General features: G+C 27.9%; 2 protein-coding genes and 1 pseudogene across 2 annotated transcripts; 1 reads left to right on the top strand and 2 right to left on the bottom strand.

Annotated features, from left to right (window-relative positions):
* Positions 1-243: 243 nt before the first annotated feature.
* On the bottom strand, positions 244-1,617 carry LOC124941657 (annotated as a pseudogene).
* A 2,088-nt stretch (positions 1,618-3,705) lies between these two features.
* Positions 3,706-5,928, top strand: LOC124941656 (subtilisin-like protease). The gene has a single exon (XM_047481999.1). It carries the CDS (start codon positions 3,706-3,708, stop codon positions 5,926-5,928), a length of 2,223 nt encoding a protein of 740 aa, XP_047337955.1.
* A 147-nt stretch (positions 5,929-6,075) lies between these two features.
* On the bottom strand, positions 6,076-11,127 carry LOC124942439 (YTH domain-containing protein 1). Its single transcript, XM_047482950.1, has 9 exons — positions 11,036-11,127; positions 9,913-10,010; positions 8,589-8,812; positions 8,247-8,498; positions 7,831-7,907; positions 7,420-7,747; positions 7,281-7,337; positions 6,502-6,569; positions 6,076-6,420 (listed from the first exon to the last, which is right to left on the bottom strand). The coding sequence occupies exons 2-9, from the start codon at positions 10,001-10,003 to the stop codon at positions 6,348-6,350; spliced, it is 1,170 nt and encodes a 389-aa protein (XP_047338906.1). The 5' UTR covers positions 10,004-10,010; positions 11,036-11,127; the 3' UTR covers positions 6,076-6,347.
* Between the last annotated feature and the right edge of the window lie 11,359 nt (positions 11,128-22,486).

Here is a 22,486-nt window from a genome sequence, read left to right as displayed (position 1 = left end):
TATCTAGGAAAAAAAAAGTTCAAACAACAAACAAATCCGATTGTTATAAGTTCTGATCGAACCTATGTACAATAAGATGTCGAAAGAAGTTAAGTTGTTACGAAGAAAATAACAAAGAGGGCACATTTTTGTACCATATTGTGTGTTTAGGGGAGGGATTTATATTTTTATTCTCTTCCATCCAAGAGAATGGTAAAATTCCAACAAGTCAATGTACATATAAAGACCTCTCTTGCATTAAGATTAGGATTGAACACTTTTCGGGCTATTTGCCAAATCTCCATACTCGTTTATGGACCAAGCATGTTTACCAGGTGATAAGCCACTGAAGTTGGCCTCAACTCTTGCCAATTCCATGCTAACTTGAGCCAATCGAACTACACCAAATATATCTGGACCTTTGAATTCCGAAACAGCAGCAGAAACCATGAACTCTGCATTGGATTTCAACACATTTATAATTGATAACAGAATTCAAGTCTATTTGTAGACAAAACTTAGATTTGGTCGTGGCATGAATTATCTTCAAGTCTTCTTTCGTTAAGATCTTGAATATTTAATATAAATCTACTCTCAGCTGTCATGGGAACCTCAAATGCTTGTCAATCGAAACAGCAGAAGAACGGAAAACAGGTAATCCAGAAAATGAGAAACGTAAGTTCAGAATATCAATGACTTTGGTATACATAAAGATGTGAATAATTAAAACTACAGCTGTATTTGCATCAGGAAGTTCAAAAACATAGTGTCAATTAATCAGCTATTGGATCCAATTCGTGTTCCTCTAAACATAGTCCATTTGTGCTTAAAAGTAATCAATCCATAAACATGCGAATGTAAGCAATAAATTTATTGAGACATACAGCTAGCTCTATAGCAAACAGGAACATACCTCCAGGAACTCCTTGACCAGTCTGTTCTAGCTAGAGCTTCTGTCATGATCTTCACAGATGAAGATCCAAGAATCCTAATAACTTATTGATTGCTTAAATCAACTTCAACGTTCTTCACACCTACATTGTATAATAACTTGATTGCTTATATCAATTGATTCATCAGGAATATGTCAACATAACAAACATTCAATGATATCTAATGTACTCTTGACCGCTTTACAGTTTACACAATCCTCACATATCATATCCACCATATATATACTTCTGTCTGCGTGAAGACAGACCAGAAAAAATCTCAGGAAACCTGATTTACTCTATAACAGGTGATATGTTTATACTTAGCAGACATGGAAAGGCTTAATCAGTACTGTAGAGTGAATTCTACAATTCTAAGCGCCAGGCAGATAACAAATAACAGCATCAGAAGGTCATGAACATTTGATATGATAGAAAAATTTATAAAATAAGAGAGAGATCGGAAACCTGGAGGAAACATTTGATATCTGAAGCCAGTGCGTGCGCTTCCATGTGAACGGCTCCATGTATCTTTGATAGGATGAAGGTTTTGGAGATATTGGAAACGGATTTAGAAGAAGATGATCGGGAAGATGGAGAGATAACAGCTGATAGACTGCCGGAGACGGCCGTCTCCGGTGCTGTGACGGTAGAAATTGATCGGAGAAGTATAAATCAACAGCAATCGTCCCTTCCTTCCCTCCATTTCTCTGCTTTCTCTCAATCTCTCTCCTCTCCAAGATTTTTTTTTTTTTTTCTGAAAGCCAACCGCCTTTCAATTTTTCTTCTTATTATAAAAAAGTGATTCAAATTAACCGCCACATTTTCACTGAGCTTTTTAAAATAAGCCCCAACTCATGGATGGTTCACCTAACTGGATCAACAAAATATGGGCCGGTTCAACTAAAACTGGACTGATAAATCCAACAATTATATTTTGTGTATTATCCTTAAATTATTTTAGTTTTCAATTTTTAATACAATATAATTAAATATGTGAAAATAAAATAAAGTCTTCTATGAGAATCTAACATGTCTTAGATTTCTCTATCAAACAAAAATAGAGCCCTTCAACTTTTGTAAAATATTCAAATAAGACCTCAACTTATTTGATAACATTCCTATTTGAATTTACTTTTCTTTTTTTTTAATCTATACATTTTTTTATTAAAAAAAAGTGCCAAAATTGACATCTAAATGGTATATGAGAGAATTTATAATCTACTCAAAATGGCATGACATGGCATGTTGTGTAACTAATTTTTTTTTTAATTCTTATTAAATTTAGTTAGAAAAATATTATATTCTTATCGATAACATTGTTAATAAAGTTAAGAAATTGAACTATTCCTATTTATTTCATTAAAGGTCACAACAGACAATGATCACTCTACTATTTTTTTATTTTTTTAAAAAAAAATTAGTAGGCTAGTACATTATAATAATGTTCATTTTAACTTAAAGTATTTTTTAGTGAGAATTAAACCAAAATATTATCTTAGTTCTATAAAATATAAAATAATATAATTATAATAAATTATTAAAGTTTTAATGTGGAGACAATTGTTCTTAAAGATGTATATGAAATATAAATGAAATATTAATTACTAATGAGGGAATAACACTAATAAAAACTTGAAAAGGTTAAGAGTTTTTATAATAAAATTGTATGTGAACAAAAGTAAAAACCATTAATAAACAATAAATATCAAATTGTATAAAACATTGGCAATGTGATTGCATTTGATTTATAGTTATTTTTAGGTGTACGCTCAATAATACAATTGATATGATCTTAATTATCCATGGATATTAAATGAAGACCTAACATAACAACATTGCATAAGGTTATGTTTAATGTCATTATTCTTCCTATATTAATTATATCCTTTTTTGGTGTAGCTATTTTTTTTTATTTTTTTTTTTTTGAATATTCATGTTATTTTAAAAAAAAATCACGATACATGATTTGGGCTCGAACTCAGGAACTCATACCAAAGAAATGAGGTAGTATCATTCTAGGCTTCTAGCCGAACCTCTCCAGTCATAAACTTAAGTCTTTATAGAAGCTCAAATTCTATATTTATTTGAAGACTATTAATTATAAGAATGTAAGTAACTAAATAATTTAGGTAGGACAAATGTTCTTTAAATTAGTTAGATTTGCATGACTTTAATAAAATTTGGCCAAATTGTCGAATTGATCCCTTATTAGGAGCAATTGAGATTTTTAATTTTTATTTTTTAAAATCTCATAATTTGAGTTCTTATGTTAAAATTTAATTATCAATTCAAGTCTACTTAGAATTTTAACTAACAAATTTGAGAGATTTGAGAGAATAGTAAAAAACTCACAAAACCCTATCCCCTAAATACATCACTCATGAAAGAGTTTTTGGGAATTAGTGATAGGCTCATATTTTAGTGGACTATTTCAATTAATAAGAACTTTAAAACAAAACTTACCCCATTATTGACAAATTAATTACTTTCATTAATGTTTTTATAACTATTATTATTGTAATTATGTTGATTTAATAATAATAATAAAAGAAAAAAAATCATTAACTCTTATGTTTGGCTTTTTCTAGTGCCACCCTAAGGCCTATGCCCGGATTACTATCAAACAATAAGCCCAGGAATTGACTAGTATTATCATCCTTAATTACATGATTAAGGGTCTAATTCAATCTTAATGAGAATATTATGATTAACTAAACAAAATCTCTACACTATAAATACACACCAAGGAAGTAAGAACTAAATCATCAAAAACAATTAAACACGTTTGAAAATGGCATTCATATTCATCCTTGTTCTTCTTTCCATGTTCAATTTCGCAATCTCGCAAAAAGATGATTCAAACCCTCACGAAATCTACATTGTTCAGCTAAGTTTACCCCACGATTCACTATCGGAAGATCAAATCCAAACTCATTACCACTCCTTCCTTCCGTCGAATTCCGTCGCAAAATCTCGCATGATTCATTCATACCGTCACGTAATGCATGGCTTCGCGGCATCTCTAACGCCGCAAGAGGCGATGGAAATGGGGAAACGAAACGAGGTCATTTCCATTAGACCTCAAAGGATTATTCCTTTACAAACAACTCATACACCTTCTTTCTTGGGTCTCAATCCAAATTTCGGGGCATGGCCGATATCCAACTTTGGTAAAGGAGTTATCATCGGAGTATTGGATTCCGGAATCACCCCGAATCACCCAGCGTTTAACGACGACGGATTATCCCCGCCTCCGACGAAATGGAAAGGTAAATGCGAACTAAACGGGACAGTATGTAACAACAAGCTCATTGGAGCAAGGAATTTCCTTAGTGAAACACCTGGGGAACCGATAGACGTTATTGGCCACGGGACTCACACGGCGAGCACGGCTGCGGGAAACATAGTTTTTGGTGCCAATGTTTTCGGTCAAGCATCTGGCACGGCAGCTGGAATAGCTCCCCTGTCACATTTAGCAATTTACAGAGTGTGCTTGTTCGGTGGTTGTTCTGATTCAGATATCTTGGCGGGGATGGACGCAGCCATCGAGGATGGTGTCGACGTGATGTCGATATCTATAGGCGGCGAGTCGGAGCCGTTTTACAAGGATGTAATGGCTATAGGATCGTATGCCGCGATATCAAAAGGGATTTTTGTTAGTTGTGCTGCCGGGAATGGCGGTCCTTTCCAGTCCACTGTGTCGAATGAATCTCCCTGGATTCTAACGGTTGGAGCTAGCACAATGGACAGGACGATAAAAGCCACGGCAGTGTTGGGAAATCAACTGGAATTCGACGGGGAATCAATCTTTCAGCCGAAAAACTTCAAATCCATGCAAATTCCACTTATATTCGCCGGCTTCAAACATAAAAAATCCTCATTCTGTGCTCCGGGAACTTTAAACAAGTCCGATTTTAAAGGTAAGATAGTGTTATGCCAAGAGGGAGGTGACGCTTTAGGGGTTGAAAAAGGACCGACGGTTCGCGACGCTGGCGGCGTCGCCATGATTCTAGCCAACAGAGAAAACAGTGGATACACCATACAGGCCAAAATTCACTTGTTGCCAGCAACTGCAGTCAGCTATGCCGCCGGAGTAAAGATATTGGATTACATAAACTCTACTCATAATCCAACCGCCACTATTGTTTTCAAAGGAACCGTCATCGGAGACAAAACCGCCCCGGCAGTTGCCTTTTTTTCGTCTAGAGGCCCCAACAGGGCCAGTCCAGGAATACTTAAACCCGACATTATTGGACCTGGAAACAACATTTTAGCTGCATGGAATATCCCTTTTGACAAGATTAATTCTGAATCAGATTTAAAATCAAACTTCAACATCGTTTCCGGGACGTCCATGGCCACTCCCCATCTCACAGGAATCGCAGCTCTCATTAAGAGTGCCCATCCTGATTGGTCGCCGGCTGCCATCAAGTCGGCCATGATGACCACAGCCGATTTGGTCAACCTGGGCGGAACACCGATCCTAAACGAGAAGTATTTACCGGCAGACATATTCGCTGTAGGAGCTGGCCATGTTAACCCGTCAAAGGCTGTCGATCCAGGCTTGATATACGACCTCACAGCCGAGGATTACGTCCCATACTTATGCGGCTTGAACTACACCAATAACGAAATCAAAGCAATCACAAAACAGTCAGTGGATTGCTCCATTGTCGGAAGCATTTATGAGGCAGAACTTAACTATCCAACATTCGAAGTCAGTCTCCGCAACTTATCGAGTAGATACAATAGGACAGTGACAAATGTTGGACCAAAGAATTCTACATACAAGGTGGGGATTGAAATAACAGGGGTGAGTATTGAGGTTGTGCCTAAAACACTTCATTTCTCAGAAGCCGGACAGAAATTAACGTACGAAGTGATATTCAAGAACAAGAAATCCGACCACGACAGAGCTCAGTCGTCGAATCCTTCGTTTGTACAAGGATCACTTGTGTGGAAATCTCTTTACAGTAAGCACGTAGTAAGAAACAGGATATCAGTTAAACTATAAATCTGATGTAATTTCCACATTATTATCCAATGAAATAAAACAAAATTATGTATGCATATTATTCTTCATGCTAAATTTATTAAACCAAGCTTTTCAAATAATTACACTACATATGATAAGCTGAAAAAACCAAGTAAATATTGTACTAAGAATGAAAGAAATGGCTATAATGGTATCTAGGAAAAAAAAAGTTCAAACAACAAAGAAATCCGATTGTTATAAGTTCTGATCGAACCTATGTACAATAAGATGTCGAAAAAAGTTAAGTTGTTACGAAGAAAATAACAAAGAGGGCACATTTTTGTACCATATTGTGTGTTTAGGGGAGGGATTCATATTTTTATTCTCTTCCCTCCAAGAGAATGGTAAAATTCCAACAAGTCAATGTACATATTGGTATATAAGATAGTTCTGCAAAATCATACAGATGATTGATGATGATGGTGGTTCTTCCTTTTCTTCATCTTCTTCTTCTCACTTTGATCCGTTTGCCTGCAGACATGAGACCACTTCGTCGGATAATGAAACGAACAAAGTTTCTTTTGATAATACACAAATTTCCATTTGACTCACGATGAATCAGAGCCGCCATTATCATCTTTACTAGTTGATTCCCTTTTTTCGCGAGATACGCCAACAACCTGTCAAAAATATCATCCGAGATGAGTGTCAACTTTTTCATCAAACAGGGTTTTCTCCAAAAACAATAAGCCTACAGAAGACAAGCTCCAAGGCTTTCTTTGATGTGGGTTATTCGATATTAATTTTGATTAATCAACTGTCCAATAAACCATCTACTAAACAATGACATCATTCAAATCATCATCTAAAACACTATATTCATTCATCCACGAAAGATGACAAGGTCACGCTTTAATAAACCAGTTACAGATCAAGTTGCGACCAAAGTTATAACAAGTTAAATCTAAACATAATAACAAACAACCTCAAATGAACGTCAAAAGGAACATCAAAGAAGGGAAAAAAACTAAACTGATATTCAAGAACCTTGATCAAAACAAGGTCAATTGTATGGATTTTGTCATACATTTCAACAAGAACAACAGATGTGCTAGTTTTTAAGAGACTTGAGACAAATACATGACCCTTTTTGGAAATGTCTTTCGAAACAAAACAAAAAATCTGAATATGTCATTGACTAAGTTTAGTTTTCAAATGTTTATGTATCTTCATTCAGATCCAAATCCACAAGAAAAAAAGAAAAAATGTTTTCAAGTTGGGCTATAAATCATCCTCTGAACAACAACAAAACAATGAACATTTATAAATTGCTTCTTTTATCAAACAAAAATACATCTTATCAAGATTGAAAGAAATGAATGTACACTAACAGGTTGGTACAAGCGTTTGCTGCTCCGGCTATGGGCTTCCAGATATTCCTCATATGACTGCATCAATATTAAACAAGATTCAAATTGTTACGAGAAAATAAACATGAGTGCAATTCAAGAAGGATATTTAGAGTAATACCATTTCAAGGATGTTATCATCTGTCAGTGTACTCATGAGGGAGCTTCTTTCTGCGGACAAACCTCGACATTCATGATGAGATGAACTAATCTGATCTAGTTGTTGACAATTGTTATTGCCCAAATTAACTCGTGACTGTTTATGATGAGCAAACTTAGCTGAGCCAGGGTATCTATTTGCTTCAGCTTGATAATGTGGATGAAACAAGGAAGAATAAATCATGGGAGAATTATTAGCCCATCCCATCTGCAATGGAGGGATGCCAAATGCTTCATTTTGCATAGAACTTCGAGATTCTAGACATGGCCTTTCGGAAAGAAATTCATCCCTGCGATAGCAGCAACAACAAGAGAATCACGTCATTCCAAAATTGGCATCATCAGTAACATTCTTATGCCAAGAAAGTCATACATTTTGAAGTTAGCATCCAAATCATCCTTCTCACCAAAAAGATCACAAAGAGCTTCTCCTATATGTTGAGGTAACTCCTGTAAATCATGCCAAATAACAGGGGAAATGAAAATACAGCCAAACAGAAAAGAAAGAGAAAAATATGTATAGGCCTTGCTTGATCTTGGGTTATTTGAATGACCCAAGTGGTTATTTTCAAATAATCTGTTTGATGTAGGTTATTGAAAATCAGGTTATTTGGGTAAAAAGACATTAGGGGTATAAGTATATAACAAAATAATAATAATATCATTTCTTAGAAAGAGAGGGTACTTTGGTTGATGATTTGAATGATGTGGTTGAGTAGATTGTTGATTGAATAGTGTATGAATTGAAATTAATCACAAATAATACACATCCAACCAAACCCTAAATACCTGGCAATCTCTACTAATTTTTACAGGCTTATAGCCATTTAGTGGATTTCTAAGATGAAGTGTCTTCTGAAAAGGTAAATCATGTAATCTCAGCCATCGGATCCTAAAACTACGTCCCCAAGGATGCTTGCTTCCAGTTCCTTGAGTCCATACAGTATCTCTTCTCCACCCAACAGATGACATCATTTCAGCATATCCTTGGAAGAAGCCACTCATGTTGACACTGAATATTAATATCACTCTCCTAGAATTCTGCAAGAAAAAGAAAAATGACAGACTATTGTGTGAATTAACACAGTTGAGCAATCTATTCATAAAATTAATCTAAAGAGGAGACTTTACATGAAAGGCATCTTCTAGAATGGGTTCATTCATAACTTGAGTGGCCCAAATACCGTTCTCTACTGATAACTGAATATTTTCATGGCTCAAGCTCTTGATAACGAAGTATCTCGTTCCACACAAATTACCATTTACAATTTCTTTTGAGTTTTCCATCTGATCATAGCCTAGTATTTGTTGCATTGCAGAGGGGGGATCTTCATTTCGTCGACAGCTTGGAGTCTCTGACAGATATTCCGATTTTTCAGTATTATTATTATATTATTACATCTACAAATATATTAATAACTTCAGATCATGTTATGTTCTGATTAAGGTATGAGGAACAGCCAAAGATCAATTGTTTTCTCCAAAGTGAACTAATAAAATAAGTATACTTAATTACAGATGAAGTAGAATCTAGTCTAGACAAGGAGAAAAATCTTCAAACAGAGAGATTGTAAATTCATCTGGAGAATTTACTATCAAGGAAGATGAAAACAAAATACCCATCAGACAGCAATATTCTGTTGTGGACATCCCTCCCCTAGGACTATGGAATTGAAAAGGGCTTCCTCAAAGAAAGTTTTATCCAGATTAAAATATTGATTAAGAACAAAAAGGTATGAAAGCACCATCTAGGTGATTATACATCCACTTGTACAAACCATTAAATGCAACTCTACAACGGAAGAATGGATACATTCTTAAACAGCTTAATAATTTCCAGGCATTAACCAAGAAAGAGAGGAAGAACCTTTAAGTCTAAAGAACACCATTGCGCCTAATGATGCACCCAGATGGAGTAAAAACAACTTTGTTTTAAAATTTCTCATGTAGACCCATGACATACACACATTGAATAGGCATTGGTCAGTAGAACTTATATTACATGGCGACAATAGGCCATGTGGATCAATATGTGCATCCACCATGACTGCACAATGGTCATAAAAAAATATCCTGTGCTATTATAGGTATTTTTGTTACAAGTAATAAAAAACGATAAAAATTCTTTTTCTTCACCCTCTTTTTTTTGCAAGCCCTCTTTTTTTTGCAAGCTGTTTAGGAACGTTTCTTGCGTTCAACTCTCGATTTCAATAAAAAATCGACCTTATTTAAAAAACAAAATAAACAATAAAAAATAAACACAGCATAGTCATGGATGACAAGAACATGTTTATGGTTAAACCTATTCTGAGGCACAATGTATTTGTTTGACTAATGAGTAAAAGATTTATAATAATAATAATAATAATAATAATGACTGGTTCATATTTGATTGATTTCTAGGAGTCAGCAGCCGTCAATAAATTGTGAAATGATCATGGTACCTAATTGTTACCTGGATCATCCACAGTTCCTGTATCATTCTTCCATTCTGTCAAAGATGAGTCAACAACAGAAGCATTTTCCCTTGCTGTATCAGTAGACATAAGGAACCTGAACCCAACACATAGGTGCTGGAATGGTGTTAAAAGAGGAGGTGATATGATATTCCTCATTTACGAGAAGGAAAAGAAAAGGAAAAAATAATATTACGAGCTTAAGTTCTTTTTTTCTGAATGGAATACTTTCATGAAATCTCAGCAATGGTAAAGGATGTACTTAAGACATCCTTCTTACCCATACTACAAACTAGTTATCATCCAAAACTAATATGACTGGACACCCACACCTGACATATCCTTATCTTATTCTTAGGAAACTACAATGTGTGAATTCTTCAACAATGGGAAATCAATCCCTGATAACTGAATATGGCAAAATATCATTCAAAAAAATGAAACCCCATAGATTTACAAAAGAAAAGGATACCTACCCACACATGAACACAGCTATCAAATAATTCACCACATATAAAGACACTAAAAATGTAGATACCACATAAATTAATTTTTTTTTGGAAAACAGCTTCATTATAAAGCCCAAAAGTGGGAGAAAGGATGACAAATAACGACCCTAGAGTATCTGATTGGAAACAAACAAACAAAGATTACAGTAACAAACAACAAAATCATACAAAACCCTATAGTTTTAAAATTCTGATTCTACTGTGAGCATTCCTCTTTTAACTACTCTTACTCTTCTTTATAATCCCAATCTGCATTCCTCGAATTCCATACAGTATACCACAGAAATTTGACTACTATCGGTAAGCATACATATATATGTAATGAACAAACAGCCAACATAGTCACCTTAAATGCATCCTAAATATTAGAACAATTTGATTGCCAAACACTTCTACACAATTACAAAGATTAGCATACAACAGTACTTTAAATATCTAATGTGAGTTCATAACAGACAGGGAGACAAAGAACATTCAAATTAAGAGTTCAATCTTCTGTTAGTGTGCTAAAACATCATGGAAACGTTCTAAAGCAAAAAAAAACAAAAGAAAAGGAAAACGTAACTTGTAAAACAGATAGAGAAAGTTCAAATGGATGCTAAAATTGACGTACCTTCTTGAAGATGAAGTGAAAACCAGATAGGAGGGAGAAGAAGCAGAGAGCCGAAGTGTGTTTATTTTTCAATGATGATAAGTTATTATGCCCTAGATCTCCGCTGGATAAACGACGTCGTCTTTGATGATTATTGTTTTGTTGTTTTTTCATATATTTAAATCAATCCCAAACTTTATATTATGTTTCTTATTAATCACAAACTCTTACATTTTTTTCTTTTCTTTTTTTTTATATCAATTGTAGTACTTGCAAATATTTAATCATGTAAAAGCCCTGGTTTGATTCGGGGTAGATGCTCTTAAATGATTTCGGTTAAATTCGATTTTATTTTTAATTTTATAAATTGGTTAATCGATTGGTATTATATAAGTTTAATTAGTTTATCGGAAATTAGTAATTTAATTTTTATGAAATTTTATTATAATTATAATTTATAATTTTATATTACTGTAATATTATAAAAATAATTTTACATATTTTAGATTTTAATTATATTTTTATAATTTTATATAAATTATAAGTTATTTTAAAATGATAATTTGTATATCTTTACAAAAAAAATTAATATAAAATATAACTAAAAATCAAACCGTTTAATCGGTAAAAAGTCGTTTAACCGGAAATGTTAGAATCGATAAATCAATAAAATGAAATCGAAATCGATAAGTTATTTTTTGTTTATCGAATTTTCGGATTTTTTTGTTCATCTCTAATTGGGTACATTTAAATATTATGAGAGATATGGTTTTTTTTTATATTTTTTTTTGTCCATCGGGATATTAAAAAATGATGAGGGAAAAATAAATTAATAATTCGTAATAATTTTGATAAAAAAAACTTTAAATTAAAATTAAAAGTATTTTAGTATTTTATTTTATAAATTTAATTATAAGTATAAAAAAATGAAATTGTAATGATATTGGATTAATTAATATTATTTAAATAATCTGAATAAAAAAATTAAAGTGGATTCCATTATGAAATATTGTAGCTTATTATTATTATTAATGAAGTATTAATTGAGCCTGAAATACACATGCACACAAAAAATTAATATTTCAGTTGACTTAGAAATTACAAAAATAATGTCTTTTTAACTTTTATCATTAGAAAGGGGCAGTCGTACGGATGAGACAGAGAGTCACATGCGGATGTTCCATTTTTTTTTATAGTAAATAAATATATATATTATATACTATATAGTTTAATATATTAAAAATTTATATTATTATAAATAATAAATTTTTATTTTTATTAAATGTAAAAAATAAATAAGTATACTTATGATGTTATATATTTATTTGTTTTTATTTATGTTCTAGACAAGAGACACAAATGCCATCAATATCGTATCCCAGGTTTTTATTTATGTTCGGGATAAGAGACACAAATGTCATCAATATCATATCCCAGGTCAATTACCGATCAAATTAAGAAAAATCTTCTCAGACTGAATTTTCTCATTCTAATTCATTATCCATTTGTATTCAAGATCGGCTAGTTTTTGTGGAACTCATTGAATTATGTTAGGTAGAGATTAAATAATATTGGGATGCTTGAATTAGGCTTTGCAAAGATTTTGCAGATGGACAATAATTTGTGTGGATTATATAGCATGCAAAAACTATGTGAGTTTTTGTTATTAAAATCACCTTGAACGATGATTATTCATGAGTTTCATCGTGCTAAGGTTTGGAATGAAGTATATTGATCTTTTTATTGTCATGTTTATTTTATCTTTTGACACTTTCTAACTATTTGTTTATCTTGTTTGCTTCATTTATTATTCTATTTTTTTTTCCTGTAAGTGTTGTTCAAACCTCTTTTTCTTTCTATAATGAAAAATAAAATAAAATCGGTGTATATTAAATAAACCATATATATTCCCCAATCCCAAGCAATAATTGAGAGAAAACGAACTTTTTATTACCAAAAACAAAACTACAATGAAAGCTAAAAAGAAATAGCATTGTTAATAGCCCATGTTTTTATTGCTTTTTTAATAAAAAAAAATTAACCGTACAACATTTGTCATTATGCAAGACTTTTAATTTTTATTTAAAAATAATTATCAAAAATACATTATTAAATGTATTAATTTTATAATATTATTTTTATCTAAAATAATATCCGAATAAAATATCTTACAAAAATAAAAAATAAATAAATTATATATATATATATATACATATTTTATTTTTTTTCAAACCAAGATTTAAGTTTCCAAACTAGGTCCAAAAAAATGACTTTGTAGGGTTTTCAAATATGAGACATCAGTTTTGTGATGAATAAATATTAAATCTCTCATTCTTTTTATTAAGAGTTGATTCTCAAATAAGAAGTTATATATGAAATATTAATTTGTAAACAATAAAAAAAATTTAAAAAATCAAAACAACTAAATCTAAATAAAAATCTAGATATCAAAAAATATAATAAATTTGCAAAAATTAAAATTCCAATGAAGAAGATCCGACAATCTTAAAGTTTTTTTTAAGGTAACTCCAAATACGAACTCGTTGAGTTCCAAAACGACGAGAGAAAAATTAAAACAAGCCGAACAAATCAATCATGTTGTGTCAGAAGAATCTCCACCAAAAATTATGAGTGACAATGAAATTTGTCATTGTCCGTGGGTCGGTAAACAACGCAATAAAATATGTTGTCATGTGATAACTAATCATCTACCAATATGATCAAATTAAAAAATAAAAAATAAAGTCAGTACAAATAAAGGGAAAATACTTGTAAGAGGGTGGGCTTCAGATAAAAGACCAACTTCAAAAACTCTTTATTGAACAAAAGAGAAATAACTACAAAACTGACAATTTCATCCTCCTTGTTGCTGTGAAGAGATGTACACATACTCGAAAAAATATCACTAAGACATTTGACGGATATATATGAGCAACAAACGATTCAAAAAACTTGAAGTATTATTTGAATTATAAAATTTTGGATGAAAAATTCGATCCGACTAAACAATATGTCCAGAGACGGATACACCTAGGGCTGCTCCGAGCTTAAGCCCACGTTTTTTCCTATGTGAGTGATGGAAGAGAGAGAGGTACCGAGAGTGTTTGACATTAGAGTATCTCCATCCTTGTACCCATACATAGATACAAATATGTGCCACATCAGCAGCCACATCACAAATAAATTATACCTCTCAATTTATACCTCTATTTCTCAACCATCTCAAGTACAATTGTGGTCCCACCATCCACATCATCTAATTCATACAATATTTTTTAATTCAATAATTCAAGTAATCTTGTTTTATTTTTATTTATATTAATTTGTTTAAATTAATAAAACTAATATTTATAAATTATATTAAAATTTGGGGACGGATAAATGAATCTTGAGAAGAATTATTTTCCATTTTTTTGAGATTTCTTGAAGGGAATATGAGATAAATTAGATAGTGTATTAACCTCTATTTATAGATTTTATTTAAATAATAAAAAATATAATCATATGTATAAAAAAAATAATATAACGGTCATATTTTGAAAAAACGGTCATATTTTTAAAAACGGTCATTTTTTAAATAAAAAATTAAAAAAAAACACACGTTAACTTTTTAGAAAAAACGGTTATATTTATTTTTAAATGTTTATTTTATTAAATGTTTAAATGTTTATTTTTTAAAATTTTTAAATGTTTATTTTTTTTTTGCATAAAAAAGTGGGGTGGGGACCACTTTTTTTGGCTTTTTCTCATTTGTACCCGGTAGCAAAACTTTGCTACTCTCCAGATTTGTATCCATCTCACCATTAGTGTACTCAGGTACAAATTTTGTCCACATCAGATTTGTACCTACCGATGGAATGCTCTTAAGTTTTTTAAATTAATTTTGTTTTAATGAAATCATATATTATTTTATTTATGTACTCTCTTCTATTTTATTAAAAAAATGTTTATTCAAAATAGATAAAAAGAAATTAAGAGTATCTTAATCTTTAATCAATACCAAACCAAAAAAAACTCTTTTTTTTTTAATTTTGATCAAATAAGTTCTTTTAGAAAAAACTCAAAATTTTAAGATTAGACTAATTTATGGTTATTTTGATTTTAGTTATTTTTAGGGTTAGTTTGATGATAATTTTTATAATTTTTTAGTATTTATTTATCTCTTAAAACTTTTTACTTTCATTATATTTATAAAGTTTTATAATAAAAAATAAAATTTTAAAATAATTAACATTAAAGCAGTAATTTACTTATTCCAAACTTATAAAAATAATAATAGTAATTCGTTTTAACTATATATTATTTTATTTTTTTCCAGTGAATCTATAATATTTTTTTAAGCTCACTCTAACGCTAATTTCTGGATCCGTTCCAGAATATATCGGATTAAAAATATAACATCAATTTAAATCTAGATTTAAGTGGTTGAAAAAAAAAACAAAGAATCCTATAAAAAAAAAAAGTCATCAAAGTGCTAAGAACCAAATGATTTTTAACTTTCACTAGACAATTTGAGAGGGAGAGAAATAAGAAACAGTGAAATATTAAAAAAATATTGAATTATAGTTATAATTTTGTCTTTTCAAACCAAATTTATAAAAGAAATTATTATTTATATATAGAGAGACCAACTAACATCACCCATTAAATTTGGTCACAAATAAACCAGGCCCTCCCTTTTATGTGTGCCCTTAGTCCTTTTATTTCTCAATCACAAATCATAACCATTCAATCTAATTTTGATTTATTATAATATTTTTAAACATGTCATAATTAAGTATAACAAAATTAGCAAGTTCACTTAATTATTTATTTGTTCAATCGAATAGAAGATTTTGTTACATTTAATGATTTAATTTTAATTTAATTACATTCACCAATGTTTGTTTCCAAGTTCCAACTTGCCAACTTGGTAGTACTAGTATAGTAAACAATATAATTAATTATCTCATGGAGGATTATTAAATAATAATAATATTAAAGATCATATATAGTGGCTATAGAGTACTAAATCATTTCATTAATTTGACATAATTATATCGTGGGAAATCTTAATGATTGACTTGTTATAGATTTTCTGAAAAGCACATGTTGTGACATGTGATTTCTTTTTCCATTTTGTCAATAGTTAAGATTTTTTTAATGACATTATTTAATGTAAATGATATCAATGATTGATGTATGTTAGAATTATTTTGTTCCTACCTAGTTTGATTAGGTAGTAATAAGTTGTGATTGTTAAATAAATTGATAAATTAATGTTGAAATATTGAAAATATAAGCATAAATAAAATAAAATAATTTGATCATTTAGCAAATAATAAATTATAATTTGACCATTTGTCAATAATGAGCGTATCAAACAAATGCGGTGATTGATTTATGTTAGGGCCGAGGTGAGTTTAAGTGTATCTAAAAAATTTCTTTTTTTTCACAATATAGGTGTGACATCTTAATATTTTTTTTAATTTAATTCACTATTTGTTTCTCTATCTCTGACTAAAAGTAAAAAAATATATTTATCAATTCGATTTCTTAAAAAAAATTAAAGTCCATCCAACTTTAATTTATATATTTGGTCCTGAATATAGTGTTAGCAATTCGAATTATAAAGTGAAATATTATCAAACATATATGAATCTGATCGTTTATAAACTGCAAATAATTAGAATTAAAATAGTCATCGGTTTATTTGCAGCACTTATTCAAATAGTTAATAAATAATATGTTTAATACGTTTCATCATTTTAATTTATCATTTATTTGCTTCAAATTCTACAACTTATTTGTAAAAATTTTGTGTGTTTGATTTTATTTATATTTAATAATGTTAAAATTATTATAATAATTATTTCTTTTTTGAATTAAGAAGAATTATCATCACATAATTACAAGTTGTAGCTTTGATTCAATCAAAGCACTTTGAGAATTGAAACCCTTTTTGATAATAAATCAGTATAATAGCATGACCTTAGAACAAAACAATACACAATCCTGCACAAACTAACTTATTAACATTTTTCGTATATTTTTAAGCTTAATAAAATAGCCTAGAAGATGGGGAGCCAAACACAACACATTTCCACCTTCGAGTTAAAATCATCTTTAGTCAACCACTTGTTCTCGAATCTAAAAAGTCAACTAGTTTGAACCACCTCCCTGATCCGCTCAATAAGGATATGACGATGATCATAACAACTCTACAGTAAGACTTACTGAAATATATTTGATACACCACGGGAAATCGAGTTACTCACAAGAAATCTATCAATGCGGTGACGTGATCTGAATAACTTTCATGTGAGACATTGTTACACTCTGTTCAATAAAGTTAGCTCAATTGATCTTTGTTAAAAAAAAATTATAGGAGTCTAAGATGCCTACCAATACCTCATTTTTGGGTTGAAGTGTTATTCATGTCAAAATTTTAATAAATGTATGAAAAATACATGATTATTATTGTGAGTCGTATGTGTTACAAAGAGGTTGAGACAACTTCTCATCTACTTTTACAATGTCACGTTGTTGCAAGTATACGAAGTTTTTTGTGGAATTTTACCAAAATACAATGGATTATGCTAGAAAATTGTTAGTGTCTATTGGGATGAATAAATTGGGGTGACTAAAAATGCAAGACTTAGAATATGAGTCTTTATCTATATAATTTTCTGGTGGACTATCTGATTAAAAAGAAATCGGAAAACATTTAACAATCAAATCAAAGTAGACCGTTAAAAATTATTCACAATGTCATTATCATATCGATGATAAATATTAGATTTGGAAAATTTGTGAATACGTGTAGAGATATTATTGTTCTTCTTGGAGATCTTCGAGTCAATTAATTATTCTACTTTATTTAATTTTTGTTTAAATTTGTTTTATTAAATGAATATTTAAAATATATATAATAACTTATCATGCAATTACAGTTCATTTGTATTTATAAGAGGAAATAAACTAGCTTTTAACCAATAAAAAAAGAAATGAACAAAGTCGAAAGGAATAATTCTTGTTTTATTTTGAACCCAATTCATTCAACCCAAGTTTAATAATTCAATTAAAGTTGGGACATTGCATGAAAGATAGTAATTTAAAAGATTAATCTTTTATTGATGATTAATAATGAAATGAATTTTTGAGTAACGAATTATGATTGATACAAAATAATGAAACAAGAAGGTCCCATTTCATAATGACTGTCACCCATATTAAAAAGAAAAAAAAAATAAATAAAACAAGTTATTAATTAATTATAAATTATTTTATTAAAATTACTATTGTCCAGCTATTTTATAATATATATATATATATATATATATTAAAATTTAATAATGCCCAAGGGTGTAGTAGAAGTAAAGAAAAACTGAATCATGATAATTTATATTTTTAAGTTATAAGTTTCATTTTAATAAAAAATAATAATAATAATAATTTATAAAATATATTTAAATAATAACATATGTATTTTTAAAAATCAAATACATTAATCTATTGAAATTAACAATTAATCAAAATAAAATAAGGACACACTCTTTTTAATTTTTACAAATAAAACATACAATATATATATATATATATATAAAATATAAAGAAGTCGGTGTGATCTCACAAGAATTATAAAAAATGAAAATAAAAATTTTATATAATTAAATTTTAAGAAAAATAAGAATAACCAATAGTCAATAAAAATTTTGCTAATTTTTTAAAAATAAATTTCAATATTAATTATGATAAAAAAATCAATTTAAAATGACCATCTTTTAACACAATTATTTATTTTACCTTTTCAAACAACTTTAAGTATGATGTTGACATATATCATAATTTTCTAATAAGAAGGTAGACATGACTTATAAATGAGAACTCTGTTTATTTATTAAATTTTATGATTCCAATTATTGTCATAATATATATATAATAATTAAAAATAAAATAAGATAAAATAGCACAATCATTTAAAACATGGTACATAAAATAATTTTATATCAAATAAAAAACATTATATTAATGTGAACAACAGAAAGCAAACAATAAAAATCATTTTATATTATAAATTTGACAATTATAGAAATATTTGAAAAATAGAAACGTTTGTTGCATTGAAAAAAAAAAAAAGGTAAAAATGGAAGAGAGTTTGATTTAATTTTATTTGATTAAAATAACACTCCAATCTTTTGTTAATCTCTATTAGAATGGAATTTTTTTATCAAAAGTTGAAATAAATGTACTGACTATAATATTATGCTAGTTTTTTACTATTAAAAAAATAATATTACAATATTAAATTTGATTATTTTTTATTTCTTTAAATTCGAGTTTATTATTTGAAACTCTAAATAGATATAATTTCACCCAAACTTAATAATAATAATAATAATTTTTATAAAATTTGAACCTAATACATATAGTTTATTATCTTATATATTTTTACAAGTTATCCCAATGAGTTTAAAATTGGATCATATAATGATTCAATGCTAGACTATTTTAATATTCTTTATTACAGCATATAATGATTCAATGCTAGACTATTTTTGAATTCTTTATTGTTGCTGATGTTTGGTTTGATATGGAATTTTTTTAATTACTTAAAAAAAAAATTATTAAGATATTCATTTAAATAAAATAATATTTTTTAATATTTTTTTAATAATATATATATATTAACAAATTTAATAATTAATTTATTTTGGTCAAATAATTCTTAGTATTTGTTTGGATTCATTTATTTATAATACTTTTAAAATGTGAGTTTTGGGGATAAGATTACTTATAAAATTAATAATTAATAAAAAACTTTATTTTAAATGAAATAAAATATATTTTAATAAATGAATTGATTTATATAATTAATAAAAAAAACTTTTATGAATCTATGAATCATTAATGGGAAGTGTTCCCTTCTAGGGCTCCACCCTTTACAATTCAGAGTCATGACAGCTAGATAGTTTAACGTTTTCACATAGGATACTTATATATTTATTTTTATAATTTTTATCCAAAATTTAATAATTTTACCCTTTCATTCAAATATTAAAATATTATTTATTTAATATTTTATCTTTCTTTTTTTTATCTTATATATTTAAAGGGTAAAATAGTCACTACAAAAATAAATTTATAAAAATTAAGTCAAACAAAAAATTTATCCCAAGATTAAACAAACTCTTATCAGTTGTTTTTTAAGCAAAAAGTTTATTTTATTGGTTTTATCAACATTTTTTCTACAAAATATGTTTAATGAAAATTAAAAAAACAATTTTTTTGTTTTTTTTACCAAAATAATCTTAAATTCATTTGTTTTTTCTCTCTTGGATAAATTAATTTTAAATAATTAAATTATTAATAATTTTGATACTTTATATATATATATATAAGTGATTAGATATGTGAAATATCCATTAAATTTTAAGTAAATTAAAAGAAAAACTTTTAAATCCAGAGATTTTCTTAGAGTAAATAATATATTATAAATAATTTTTATAAATAAATTAAATATATTTAAGCATTTAATTTAACAAAAAGACAGATAAATTAATAAATGTATAATAACATCAAACATTCAAATAAAGTTACTAAACTTATTTTAGTTTATTGTTAAATAATAATATTAGTTTCATTATCCCATATACATTATTGTAGATTATTCGGGACTATTACCGATCATTTTTAAAGTGTTGGTTTCGTTTGAATGATACCGTTGTATTTATTCATTGTAATGGTTGAAAATTGTAGATTTTGTATTCAAAAATTTTTGAGTTTATTTTAAAGTGAAAAATAGTATTGGTTAATAAATTACACTAAAAATATTATTATTTAATTTAAATACAGATTATTTAAAAAAAATTATTCAATTGGGTTATTGGAAAAGAGTAAATATATTAATATAAAATCAAAATCAAAACTAATAAATTCAATATTCATTATAAACACTAACATTATGTTGGGTATCGAAAAGTTATGACTTTATGAGTTGGGTTAATTTTATAAATTCAAAATATACTTATTAAATAAAAATATTGAAAAGAAATAAATAATTTTATTATTATTTTATTTGATAAATTGTGATTGATAATATGATAAATAAAATATACATCAATTTATCTTAAAATAAATATACTAGGATGTTATATTTTTAAAAGAATTGAATACATAAATATTTAATAGATTATAATTTGTTTAAAAATATATATATATGTATTATTATTAAAAATAAAATTGTTTAAGTTGTATGTTATATTAAAAATATATAATAATTTTGTATTTATATTTAATAAAACTAATATATTATAGTGGGTTAAATGCTACGATCACAATAGTAAGATCATAAGTTTAAATATAAGTTTAAATATTTTAGGTTATCTATCTCGTCTCAGTTTAGAGTTGGTTCTACTATTTTAATTCAAGGCATTTTAAATTAAAATCAAACTAATATTTTTTTATCTTTTAGACACCATTTTTAATATTTGAATTATCTTAATAATTAGTTTGTGTTATTTATAAAATTAAATAAAATGATAATAATTAGTTGACAACTCATATGGGTCCTTTAGATAGGTCAATCGCAAGGATCTTTACGAAGGTTAATTATATATTTGTTACTTAATTGGTTTAAAATTACACTTTATTCTCTTTTAATAACTTATATAATTTTATTTTTATTTGTTCACAATAATTTATTTACTTGAAAACCTTTATTTTATTATTTTTTTTAATAAAAAGACTAAATTGGTCCATTTGAAAATTAATTCATGATTTTTCATCCATTAAGAACCACTCTTACTATTTAGATAATATATTATTATAAGAATTATATATATATATATATATATATATTCAAACAAATAATTTCATTATACTAAATTTAATATTTATAACTGACCACAAATATAAATGATTTATTATTTATATAAAATTATAATATTATTTAATTATTAATTTTTTTTGGAATTAAAGAAGAACTAACCTGACATCCCGCATGTATGATTCCATGCTTACAATATAATCAAATTTAATTATTAGTTATACAATTATTACAATTAATACGAGTTATCTTTTTTATAAAAAAATAATTTTGATTAAAATGAATTACTAAGTTACATCTGAAAATTAATTAATACAAAATAATATTTATAATCAAAATTAATAATAGATGATATATATATATATATATATATATATATATCAAATTGTATGAATAATTTAAAAAAAAAAAAAAAATTATAAAAAAAAAATTTATCCATGTAATTTAGGGTTACTAAAAAACAAACTCATTTAAGTTTTGAACGATTAGTATGGTGAATAAATCGAACAAATTAATGATACAGTAAAAATATCTATAAAATATTATATATATATGAGAAATATCATTTTTAGTAATTTTTATTGAAAAAAATAACACTCTAAATTCGATTATTTGAGCTCATTTGATGCTAAGAATAAATGAACACGAATTCGAGAATAATTACC

Source organism: Impatiens glandulifera, chromosome 6 (assembly GCF_907164915.1).
Source record: "Impatiens glandulifera chromosome 6, dImpGla2.1, whole genome shotgun sequence".
Classification (NCBI taxonomy): domain Eukaryota; kingdom Viridiplantae; phylum Streptophyta; class Magnoliopsida; order Ericales; family Balsaminaceae; genus Impatiens; species Impatiens glandulifera.
The sequence above is the reverse complement of the archived record's forward strand: the minus strand, read 5'-3'. Positions and strand labels throughout refer to the sequence as shown.